Raw genomic sequence first — 12,451 nt, forward strand, 5'->3', positions numbered from 1 at the left:
GCCACCCAGCACCATCACTTATCCATTTTCAGTAATAGATAAGGGCTTTCTTGGTGTGGAGGTGGAAGAGAGAATTTTATTCTGATTCAGGGATTTTTGTGGTGCTGGTTGGGATTTGGGATTGGGATTGCTGGGACCAGTGCTGGGTCCTAGGTGCTGCTGATTTCTCTGGTGCTGCCAGCAAGGAGCCACAGGAGTCAGCCAGCCCTGCATCCCTATTGCTCCTCCCTTGGACACTTGGTCCTTGGAGCCTGAAGCAAAGCCAAACTGTACCTGGAAGGGCCAGGGAAGTGGCACTGTGGCCACATCCCAGCAGCACCACTGGGATGCTGGTGTCTTGAGGTGTAGGGGTCACTGGCTGTGGGGACCCTGTGGTGCCTCAGGCTTGGCAGGGTCCAATTAGTGCCGGGCTGAGAACGAGCCTTGCTCAGCTGTGCACTTTGCACCGAAACCGCAAGTGCTGCTGAGGACCTGCCTGAGTCACAGCAAATGTGACTCTGACGGCAGATCAGACTGGCCTATTTACAGCTCCAGGAAATCCTCTGGCTCCTTCTTAGCAGGTCTAGAAAAACCTCCGGCAAACACAAAATAAGATGGTGCCGGGGTCACGAGCAGTGCTGTGTGTGCCAGCATGATGGGATCTGCCTCCTGCCTGGAGCCTGCCGAGGCCATGATGCTGGTGGGTGGGAAGGGCAGCGTATCCCATCTGCTGCTTGTTGGAGTAACAGGGATTTGCCCTGCCAACAGCTGTCGGATGTATGGGATGGGTGTTCTGCTGCAGGAGCCCCATGTCCCAAGCTCTGGATGCCACAAGGGCACTCTGCTAGGTGTGTGCACCAAGGGTGCTGCACAGGTGGTCTGCCAGCACTCCAGGGTGTGGTGCCACGCTAGAGCAATGCCAAGGACAGACAGGGCTCTGGAGCTGGGAGCAATGCCATGGTGGGCATATGGTCAGTGAGGAGGGGTTTGGTGCGGTTTGGGCTGGGGGCTCCATTGACAGCACCCTGCCAGTGGCTGTGATAGGGACAGCCCGGGAGAGGGGACAGCCTTCTGGATCCAACTGTCCATGTCACTCTATCCTGGCTTGCTGCTGTAAACCAGAGAAGCTGCATCCTGGAGGGTGACAGCCCTGAGGTGCAGCCAACAGCTCCCCTGCCCTTGAATCTTGCATAGTCAGGCATATTCCTTGATTATCCACAATGTGGATAATCCCCTACTGCTCTGTCCCACAGCCTAAATGTCACTCCCGGGGACCAAGCTGGGGCCCCATGGTGCCTTCAACTCTAAAGGGATGGCCTCTATGTTTCAACGTCTAAACTGGGACCCTCCAGCACTGCCACACCCCTGCAGCCCCCCAGTTCAGGATTGGGTGATCCTGGGGACACGGCCGTAGGAAAACCAGGTTGCTTCATTGAGAATGTTGGTTTTGGGACTCCAGGCTTCACCTGGTGTGTGTTTTGGGACTGATCCTGATCCTGTTGTCCCCATTCCCAGGCCCTGATGTCATCCTGAGCCTTGCTGGCAACAGAAGATGCACTGAGTGGTGCAGGTTTCTGTGGCCAGCCCCCTGCCATGGAGGAGGAGGGATCTCTGCCGGTGGCCGCCTGGCTGTCTGCCTTCCACCTCGACCAGTATGTGGAGAACTTCCAGCAAAGTGGGCTGTGGTCAGTGTGGGACTGCCGGGCTCTGACGGACGAGGGGCTCACCCGCCTTGGTGTGCTGCTGCCCGGCCACCGCCGCCGCATCCTCCTGGGGTTGCAGAAAGCCTTCGCTGAGGCCCCGCTGCCCGCCGGGACTCACCAGCCGCCTGCCACCAAACCTGTCCCCATGAAACGCCACATCTTCCGCCTGAACACTGCAACAGGGCCAGAGCAGCTGGAGCCCCGGGGCCTGCCAGTGCCCGGTGGGACCCCACTGCTGGAGCCAGACAGGGGTGCAAGCTTCACCCCGCTGCCCCCACCCATCCCACCGAGGGTGGGCTGCCGCCCTCCCCTCAAATTCTCACCATCACAATTGGGGGACAGCCCTGAGCCCCACCCTGCATCCTGCAGCCATCTCCCAGCCCTGGAGGACCCCTCTCCACCGGCCCTTGGGGAGAAGCCCCCTGCGGACAGCAGGGCGAGACCCCCATTGCCGCCACTGCCTGCCAAGCGACACCAACTGGAAACCAAGTGCCAGAGCCTGAAGAGCCCCCCACTGCCTGACCGTCCCCCCGTGCTGCCCCCCAGGGCTGTGTCCCAGAGGAGGTAAGGGGGGAGCTAGGGGCATGGGCTTGGGGATGCCCCAAGGCGACTGGGTCAGTGTGGGGGGCTACTGTGATGTGGGTGGGACCCTCAGGGGTCACGACATGGGTTGCCTGGGGTACCTATGCTCTCCCCAGACCTTAGCACATCTCCTGGGGGTACCCCCAGCCCCAGCATGTCCCATGGGGGTACTAACCCTTCCCCCAACCCCAGCACAACCCCTGGGGGCACCCCTGCCCCAGGCCACAGCACATTTCCCTGGGCTACCAGCACCAGGGCGGGAGGTGCTGAAATATTTATTTTGGATCTATCTGGCTGTATCCACCCTGATCATCCCAGTCACCCAGGTCACCCCTGCCTGGCAGGGGCAACACCCTGGAGCAATCCCTGCAACAATGTAGAACCCTGCCTTCCCCCCACCTGCAATGTAGGCACTGCTGAAGCCTGAGGAACTCTTAACACCAGTGGGTGCAAGACAGTGAACCACTGGGCATAGGGAGCATGGGGCAAAGGTGCTGCCAGCTGCTGTGGCCAGATGACATGGGAGCAGGCTGGAATTTCAGGACAGCAGCACTTGCAGCCCCCCCTTTCATGTCCCACCACTCAGCGCACTCACAAATCCTGCAGAGCACAAGCAGATGTGGAGTGAGGACTGGGAGTGCAGTTTTCAGGGGGCAGAGAAGCCCCTGGGTGCCAGCACCCCCCCAGAGTGAGGTTGGTGAATGTCACCAAGCTTGTGTGCACCCCCCACCCCAGAAGTCCTTCCCTGCAACCTCCCCAGGACCCACTGACTCTTAAGGGATATACTCCTGGAGCTGGGGTGTCTAGCTGGTCCCCTGAGGAGGGTCCTGGGAGTGAGGCTGGGTTTGTCCTGACTGATGGTGCTGGATGGGACCATCCAGCTGGACTAATGGTGCTGGATGTGTGTAGTTAGGATGAGAATGGGAGCATGGTGGCTGGGTTTCCTCTTCAGCTTCCCATCTCTCTGTCCCAATGGGCTTTTTGTGGTAAGGTGGGTGGAGGTGATCCCTCTGCCCCTGCTCTGACCCCTACCTGCAGGCACTGGGCTGGGATGCTGCGCTCGGGAGGGGGCTCAGGCAGCTGATGTGGGGGGCTGGCATGCCATGAGGTGGGCAGCATCTGTCCCTGGGGCTCCTTAGACTTCAGATCAACAGTGTCCTGGCACCCCAGGAACTGTTCCCACCACTGCATTTCTGCAGTGAGATAGTCACCCAAATCCTCCTGGAGCCACTCTCCATCCTGCCCTGGCCAGAAAGCTGCCCAGGCTTGGTGAGGCCGATGGCTGCCACTTTGGTGCAAGCTGTGCTGGTTTGGTGCTGGACGTGCCATCGGTTTGGTACTTGCCACGCTGGTTTGGTGCCAGCTGTGCCGTGGGTTTAGTGCCGTCCTTGCTGGGTGTTTGATGCCAGCCATGCCAGCGTCCTGGTACTGGTCGTGCCGCGGGTTCTTCCTGGCCGTGCTGAGGACTTGGTGTTAGACATGCCGCTGCTTCGGCCATCTCAGGAAGTCTTGCCGTTTTAGCCAGTGCAGAGGAAGTGCCGGGGTGAGAAGCTCCGCTCCCCGCCGGCCTCCCGCAGCCCTCCCCGCGGTGCCGATCGGTCCCACCGTGGTTCCCGTCACCTGCCCAGGTAGGAGGGCACGGCTGGCACAGTGCCGCACAGGAGCAGCCGGCGGGGGCCGGGCGGAGGGATTTTTGAGATGGGATCGAGCGCTGCCGGCGCTACCCGGGTGCGCCTGTCGCTCTGGCGGCTCCAGCGGCGTTTCCTGCCCTGGCCTGCGTGCCCGCAGGCGGTGTTGGTGTCCCGGTTCCTGCTGCCCCGGGCTCGGGCATTCTGCCGCGGAACCGACGCTGCCCGTCCTGGCACGGCACCCCGAAGGCCGGGATTGCCCCCTGGAGCTGCCCCGCGGGATCTGGGGTGCATAAGGGTCCTTTTGGAGCTGCATGCAGGACCGTGAGACTCGGGACGGGATGGGCGTATGGTCTCGCCCATCGGGCGGCAGTGGCTGTACAGCATCCCTGGACACAAGGGTGCTCCAGAGGCTTGGGGGACTCTGGGGTCACCGTGGCAGAGCCCCGGGGGCTGTGCCAGTGTGGGACAGGTGGGTGGCCCCAGGGCCCTGGCACCTGGTGTGCCATCATGCACTCATAACATATAGATTACACGTATGTGTTGGTGCTTGGTAGTGACAAAAGGGAATACGTATGGGGAGGGGGGTGTGTGTGTGTATTTCTCACATAGATCTTGGTACTGTAGTGAATATATACAAGAGGATCCATATGCATCCATATGTATATGTGTATTATGTGGATATATTGGGGAGTTCAGAACTAACCAGCTGAACCCCAAAACTCTGATTTCAAAAGTCACTTTACTTGTATGACCAGGAATATATTGGCTATAGGTGGGTTCTTGTTTTGAGAACATTTTGAAAATAAAGAGCTATCATTTCCTAAGAAATTCTTCTCTCTGAGGGTGGTGAGGCCCTGGCACAGGCTGCCCAGAGAAGTTGGGTCTGCCCCATCCCTGGAAGTGTTCAAAGCTGGGTGGGATGGGGCTTGGAGTAACCTGGGGTTGTAGGTGTCCCTGCCCATGGCATGAGATAAGCTTTAAAGTCTTTTCCCAGCCAAACCATTCCATAGTTCTATGGCTCTTTGGCCACTGCACGGACAGGGGGTGCATTCAGGAGGGGCAGGATATGAGTCACCCTGTGATGGGTGTTGGGTCCTGGCTCTATGCGTGGGGCAGCATCTGCTGGGAGCTTGGGGAGCTATCTACACTGGGGCTCCCTGGAGTGATGGGTGACAGGCCAAAGGGCCCTGCACTGGGTCCAAGGGAGCTCCACAGCCCTGGGTGCTGCTGTTGGCCCCAAACCCATCTCCTGCCCCCTGGGGGGACCTGACCTGGGTGCCTGCAGCCCGTGAACATGAAAGGCCTGGGGTTGGGGGCGATACTGCTGGGCTGCCCAAGGACCAACAACATGCCCACGATGCTTGCCCACGTTGGGGCTGATGGTTGCTCATGGCTGGATAATCCTTGCCCATGCTGAACTGATGCCCACATCAGGTTGATGTTTGCCCAGGTCTGGATGGTACTTGCCCACATCAGGGTGATGCTCACTGCATCTAGGCTGGGACTGGGGCTCTTTGCCAGCAGCTGTGAGGCAGCTGCATTGGTCTGGCCCTGTCTCTGGGTGGGAATGAGACCCTACCATAACCCCTTGTGGAGGTGCAAGTGCCCATAGGGAAGGGATCTCTGAAAATAAGGGCTGAGGAAGAGCTGGAGCACTCCTGTGTACACAAACAGCCTGGGAGCAGAGCAAGTGACCTGGGCATTTCTGGGGTGACACCATCCACCCATCTCCCCTCACTTCCGGCTGTGCTGCCGTGGTCCCTGGTGCTTCCTCCTAGCTGCTTGCAGAGCCCTATTGTGGTTTCCTCCAGGCCATGATCAACTCTGAGTTCTCACCATCCCCCCAAACCCTGGGCCACCCCACGCATTTCTGTGCTAGGAGGTGATAGGATCATCCCAACCCTGCTGGGTATGGGATGTCTGAGATACTACCTCCTATGGGTGGATGGCAGCAACTGTGTTCAACAGTGGGAACTCTCTCTCATCAGTTCTAGACTTCATGCCACCCTCCCAATGTCAGCAGCAGGACTGTGAGCCCGCCAGTTTGGCCACTGATGGCTCAGACCTAGACACCCCACAGAGGATCCCATGAGCATGTCTGCATCCTGATTGTGGGATGAGGCTGACAGTGAGGGGGGGCACACCCTCTCCTTGCCCAGGAGAGGGTCTAGGGATTAGAGCAGCCCTCTGAGCAGCTGGTAGGGGGAGGGGATTGTAGAAAGTGATGTCCAAAGAAGTGATGACAGAAGACTCCTTTTCAGAGGGCTGGGTGAGCTGGGCAGGGGTGGTGGCCTGGGCAGAGGTTTGGCTTTGGGGTGGTGGCTGTGGGAGAGCAGCCCTCTCTGCCCCCCTTAGAAGAGAGGCCTAGATAAAGGCCTAGATAAAGGGTAGCATTTAAGGTGCTGATCAGATAAGGGACAGCACATATGGCACTGGTTTGCCACTTCTCTAATGGCAAAGGTGGGACCAGCCAGACCCTGCCTGGAGCAGGACTGGCATCCTTTGGGCATGGCTGCATAGGGGTCCAGGAAGTGCAGGGGGTGATAGGGCATCCACGCTACCCCACGGAGCCATGGGGGGACATGAAGCCCAGGGATGCTACAGCAGCAGATGATGATGGGTGGAACAGGCAGACCAGTGGGGAGGGTGTTTTGTGAAACTGGGGTGTTATTTGTACCTGAGCTCTGTGGGTGCCCATCCTCCTAGTCCCTGGGATGGTGGGGCTAGGGGCTGCACAGGACTGGGGCTGAGCCAGAAACCCTCCTGAGAAGTCCCTATCCAGGAGATGGGATTGTCCTGGCCGGAGGCTTGTCATCTCACTGCTGGCCATGGGACTTGTGTTGCAGCCCCCCAACCACACCCCAGGGGCAAACACCATCCTGGGTGGCTGCACAGATGCAGACCCCAGCCAGGCTCTTGCTGGAGGCTCTGTGGCTTGTGCACTGTCACCTCTATGTCTCTGGGTCTCTGCACACCTGGGTGCTCTGGCAGCTCCTGCCTGGTGGTGCTGGGAGCAGTGCTGCTCTTCTGCCCACACTCCCCTGCCCATGCTCTCCTCCTTCCCTGCCAGCATTCCCTAATGTATGGATGGTTGTGGCTGGTTCCCATGGAAATAGCTGCTGAGAAATGAGGTCAGGCTGACCCCAGGAGAGCCAGCACTCCCGTCCTCCCCTGCTTCCTGCTCCAGCCAGGGAGAAGTTTCTTCTTCCAAGCTAAGGGAAAGCTCTTGCGCACAAGCCATGGTGCTGGGAGACACATCCCCAGAAACCATGGTGTGCTGATGGCATCCTTGGCCATGGAATCATGGGATCACACAATGGTTTGGATTGGATGGGACCTTAAAGCTCGTTTAGTTCTACCCTCCTTGCCAAGGGGAGGGGCACCTCCCACTAGACCAGGTTGCTCCAAGCCCCATCCCACCTGGACTTGAACATTTGCAGGCACAGGGCAGTCACAGCATCTCTGGGCAACCTGTGCCAGGGCCTCACACCCTCAGAGGGAAGAACTTCTTCCCAATATCCAGTCTAACCAGCTGTTCCTTTTTGTGGCTGCAGTGGGAGATAGCTGGGGCAAGGATAGGGATGGTGCCAGCATGCATGTCCCCTGGGGCTCACCTACCTGGGGCTTGGGGTGGAAATTCTGCCCCCTGCCTCTGCCCTCTCCCTGGATTCAGGTAGGCTTCAAAGGTACCTTGTATTTTTATACCCTCGAGAAACTTCTTAATTTCCTGCCCTTGAAAAACACCAGTACCCCAGAGGTTTCTATTGATTGTCACCTTTCAGTCTCAGGAAGGCAGGAAGGAAGGAACAGGAGGTAGGAGTGGCTGAGCCCAGCTGCTTGGGCTCTGTGGAGAGGAGGACAGTCCCCATGGTCCCTCTCCCCGCTGGTCAAGGTTTTGGGGCTGGGGGCATTCCTCACTGAGCCAGGAGAAGCTCCATTTCCAGGATTTCTTGCTGCCATAGCAGCCACCCTGGATCTCCAGTGTCCACTCCACCATAAGGAAGCTGGTGGTACAGAGCATCCCTAGGACCCCTGTCGTGCTCAAGGCCACTTGCAAAACAGCTAAGGAAGCAACTCTGCCATTGTTTAGACTGGAGGAAAGAAAACAACCTGCTCTGGGATGTGGCTTCAAGGATGTGGGTGGCTTGAGGTGTCCCAGAGCCAGATAAGGATCCTGAGCCGTGAAGCAAACAGGGGAGTTTGGCTGGATGCCAGGAAAACATTTCCAGGCTAGAAGTGTAGTCATATAACCCAAGCACAGGAAAGGCTTTACCATGGGGTCTTAGGAATAGGTTTGTGGGTCTGGGTCTGCTGGGGTTTGGTCCCTTTTGAGGGTCCTCTGTGACCCCTCTGCAGGTGTATCAGGGTTGGGGCTGGCATAATGCAATTCTTGCTCCTCTCTCCCACAGCATCCCTGTGAAGGAGGAGGTGCCCATCCCTGAAAGAGCCCCCGGTGTCACCCTGCCCTCCCAGCTTCCCCCGCCTCGCACCAAGGTGCCAGCACCGCTGCCACCGCCGCTGCCCTCCAAGGCCACCCTTTCCTTCGTGCCAGAGTTTGGTGAGTACAAGGGGGCCTCTCCAGGCTTCCCCTGTCACAAATCTTGCCTTGGGATATCTGGCTGCCAATCCATCAGCACCCATCCAATGGGTGCTGTGCCTTCCTTCTAGTCAGTTTCTTCCTCTGTCCTTGCTGCGGTCTCTTTCTTCTCTATCCCCTTTCTTGCCTTCTGGGCTGGGGAGGTCAGGAGTGCAAGACCTGGGCTTGGGGATTTAGGCTGTGTGAGGTCTGAGCAGGGGACTTCAGGGAAGGGGTGTAAGACCTGGGTTGGTAGTTTCAGGGGATGTGACATGTGGACTGGGGGTTTGGGTGCAGCCTCTCCTAGGGCAGAGCAAAGGTTTCTGTGGGTGCTGGAAGCACTCACACTCACAGAGGAAAAGTTAACCTGTTAGGGGGGTGAAATGCAGATGTCCCTGATTCTGGGGTCCCAGGATGCCTTTGCATCCCCCAGCCCCATCCTCAGGGTGTCCCTGGGGCTCAGCCAACTGCAGGGAGCAATGCTGAGCTGGGGACCCCCATGGAGAGGTGAAGGTTTGGTCTCAGGGCGCAGTCCTGCTTGGACTATACTTCAGCTGGAATGGCTCTGCTGGAAGGAAGAGGAAGGGCTGAGTTGTGTGGGGTGCTGGATGCCTCTCAAGGCCAGCAGCCCTGCAGGAAGCAGCACTGGTTTAACTGGGATCTGGGGTGTTTCAGAAGCTGGGAGAAGCTGTGGACAGGTTATCAGGACAGAGCTTATCTGTGTGTTGGGGGGTGCAGAGAGGAAAGCTGCTCCCACACTGATGGGTTTGGGATGCAGAGTTTGCAGGGGGTTTCTGTGGTGCCAAGGTGAGCATCTATCTGTACCCCTCAACCCCCTGCACCCTGAGAGCATCCTCGCCTGCTGCCAGGGCCCAAACACCATCATCTGGGTTGTGGTTTTGGGAGGAATCTGAGAATCCAGATTCTCAGTGGGATTTGGGAGTGGGTGTCTGCCAGGGCCAGGCTGTCTGAGGCCACTTGCTCCCTGTGGAGTTTCAATCCTGACCAGGATTCCTGCTGATGTGGGTGCTGGGTGAAGAGGAACCATCTCTTGCTCCCCTCATCATCTGGGATCTCATTTCCACGGTGCACAAACTTGGGAGCTGATAAGGAATGGGAGAGGAGGGAGGGGAATCCACCCTGGAAAACAAGCTGTGGAAAAAGCCCCTGGGAACCCCAGCAGCAGGAGCTCCCAGGCAGAGACACAAGAGCCTGGATGCAGCCATGGTGCTGGGGCTGGTGTCACCAAGGCCCCTTCTGGCGAGGCCAGGAGAGTCATGACAGTGCTGGGAAGTGCCACTAGCAGGACTTTGCCCTTTCCCAGCTCTTCCGCAAACTCCTTGATAAAACCTTTGTTATTGCAGGAATGGGGTGGTTATTTGTCAAGGGCAAAGCAAGGGGAAGCCAGCCATATCTGCATCACCCTCCCCACAGGCTCTGGGGTAGCAGGGGGAATTGGGATCCCTTGCTCCTTCCCAGCTGATTCCCAGCATCTTCCCTCTCCTTTGTCAGATGACTCAGACTACGAGGACTCGGCGTGGGAGGAGGAACTAGCCAGACCAACGGGGGAGATGGCCAAGGTTGGTCCCACCATGGGGCTGGAGGTGGGCAGGAGCTAGCAGGGTGACTGACCCTAAGGACAGGTACTTTGGGATGATCCAGAGATACTTACTAGGGCTGGAGGAGCATTTTGGCAGTGGCTAGAGAGGGCTTCTGCTTCACTGAGCACCCACTGGGTCTCCCACATGTTGCTACGGGGTACTCCCTGGGTCTCCCATGGGGGCTGGAACCCCAGGGTTTCCAGGGAGCACCGTGTCTCCCATGGGGGTTGGAACCCCAGAGATGGAACTCGGTTCTTCAATGTCCTTTGGAAGTATCTATCAGGTCTTTCAGTGGTGCTGGGACTCAAGGGTCCCTGGGGAGCAGCCACCAGGTCTCACCCAAGTGCCCCCAAGCAGCCACTGGGTCCTCTGGAGTCTCCGGGGGACACCTACAGCTGTGCAGCACACCACACATGCCCAGAGTGTGTGCTAGTAGACATCTCCAGCACTGCATCTTGAATGTAATCCCTGGATTGTGAATTTCTATGTGCCTCCCTCGCTCTCTGGGATGGGAATGGATGGATTTGAGGAGTCCCAGAAGCTGCAGAACTCCCTGAACACCTGAAGCCGCCATCTACCTTGGCTTGGGAACACCAGGGCCAAGGAGGCAATGCCAGATTTCTCATGAAGCTCCGACATTTTTAGCTGCTACAAATAACCATCCTGGTGTTCAGCTCCTCCCTTGGCTACACTTTCCTCTCTCTGTGAGCCTCAGCATGCCTCTTCCTGGGCACCCTGGCACTGTGGGCACCAATTGAGCTGGGGATGGGCTGGTGACATGGCATCGTGTCCCCTCTCCTTCCATCCACCCTGCACCCTCACGGTGTGGTGGCAGCACCAAGGAGACCCCAGGTGTGACCCGTGTGTGTCTCTGCAGGAGGATGCTGAGCCTAGGATGGGACGACCACGGTCTGTGCGTTTCAACAGCCTCTTCAGTGAAGATGAGTTTGGCGAGGACCACCCCAGTGCATCCCCTGCCAGGTATGAGCTTGGCTGCAGTGCTGTGTGCAGGGCACCTGTGTGTGGTGCTGGTGACGTGCTGTGTGCGCTTATAGGCAAGGGATATGTGTGTGTGTACCAGGGGGTGTTTTTGTTTGTGGGGGGGGGGGGGGGGTGAGCACAGGCAGAGAGCTCTTGAGCATGGCAGGGCAGGCAGGTGCACAGGTCAGAGCTTTTTGTGTCTGCAGAGCTCCACAGTGTGCACACAGATGGGCATGCACAGGACCTGTGCGTGGGAGCAAGTGTGGTGTGTGCGAGTAGACAGCAGCTCTGCACATCCCTGGGTTGGGGCTGCAGTCCTGGGGTGCCCCTGTCCCCGCACCTAGAGCTGGGACTCAGGCCTGGACTGTCCCTGAGACTGGGGGACATGCTGGGACTCCACCAAGGGGACTGTCCCCAGTGTCCCCGCTTGCATACAGCTGGCCTGCATTGCCTGCGCCTCAGGGAAGGTCACAGGGAGGCTGAAGCATGCCGGGGAACCTCAGCCCCTCCCAGGACCTGCCAGCTCTTAACCCCCTCCCTCGGCTCCTCATCCGCAGTGGTGGCAGCAGCTGGAGTGACAGGGCCCCCAGCCTGCACCCGCCTGCAGCCGACGCCTTCCCTGGCAGCAGCCCCGGCACACTTAGTGACAGCATGGAGGGCACCGCTGCCACCAGCCTGCTGTCACCCACCATCAGAGCAGGGTGGCTGGACAAGAACCCGCCACAGGGGTGAGTGATGTACTGGGGGTCCCTGTGTGACATAGAAGCGTAATTGTCCCCTCCTTTTCTCACCTGTCATTCCTGCTCATGGGGGTGTACTTTTGCTTTGGTGAAAATCCATTGCTAGGGGTTCCTTCCACTCCCTTCTAACCTATGATTTAGGCTAGAAACACCCTTTTTTTGTGAAAGAGCCTTTCTGAGAGCAGGTGCCACCAGTTGTTGAATTGACTTTGCTGAGAAGGGGAGGCTGCAGCTCAACCTTCCTCTCAGACCCTGCATCACTGGGAAAAGAGCTGCTTTTCCTCTGGGGGAGCCCTGGAATAGCAGTGACCACAAGAGAAGCTGTCAGGGATGAGGTGGGGTGTGTGGGCTGAGCTGTGCATTTGGAATTGCTGGGTTTGCTGCAAGAGGAGGTGGTGATAGCCCCTGTCCCATGGCATAGCAGCCCCAAATCCTGGGCTCATGGTGGATAGCCAGAGTGGTGCAACAGTAGAACAGGAGAAGTTCTGGGCTTGTGTCTGTGTGCTCCATGGTGAGTGAGCCAGGGAGTCATGGGGAGCCAGTGATCCCCCAGGGAGTCTAGTGAACCTAATGAGAACAACCAATGCAATGTGCACAGGGAGCCCACTCTAAGAGCCCCTGCACTAGCTGGGAGGCAACAATCAAGCAGGAGATGCGA

At 58.2% G+C, this 12,451-nt stretch overlaps 1 protein-coding gene across 4 annotated transcripts in view; it reads left to right on the forward strand.

The window, feature by feature from the left end:
* ARAP1 (ArfGAP with RhoGAP domain, ankyrin repeat and PH domain 1) overlaps window positions 1-12,451 on the forward strand; it is a 31,354-nt gene that overhangs the window by 1,660 nt on the left and 17,243 nt on the right. For 3 of the 4 annotated variants that reach the window (XM_041422458.1, XM_041422460.1, XM_041422459.1), the window contains exons 2-6: window positions 1,495-2,246; window positions 8,305-8,453; window positions 9,984-10,051; window positions 10,950-11,053; window positions 11,611-11,781. In XM_041422458.1, the coding sequence (XP_041278392.1) occupies window positions 1,573-2,246; window positions 8,305-8,453; window positions 9,984-10,051; window positions 10,950-11,053; window positions 11,611-11,781 (1,166 nt within the window). In that variant the 5' untranslated portion in view covers window positions 1,495-1,572. Of the gene's footprint in view, window positions 1-1,494; window positions 2,247-3,808; window positions 3,893-8,304; window positions 8,454-9,983; window positions 10,052-10,949; window positions 11,054-11,610; window positions 11,782-12,451 lie in introns of those variants that run through there. The other variant, XM_041422461.1, reaches the window with a different exon arrangement.

Source organism: Onychostruthus taczanowskii, unplaced genomic scaffold (genome assembly GCF_017590055.1).
Source record: "Onychostruthus taczanowskii isolate IOZ18803 unplaced genomic scaffold, ASM1759005v1 scaffold73, whole genome shotgun sequence".
NCBI classification, from domain to species: domain Eukaryota; kingdom Metazoa; phylum Chordata; class Aves; order Passeriformes; family Passeridae; genus Onychostruthus; species Onychostruthus taczanowskii.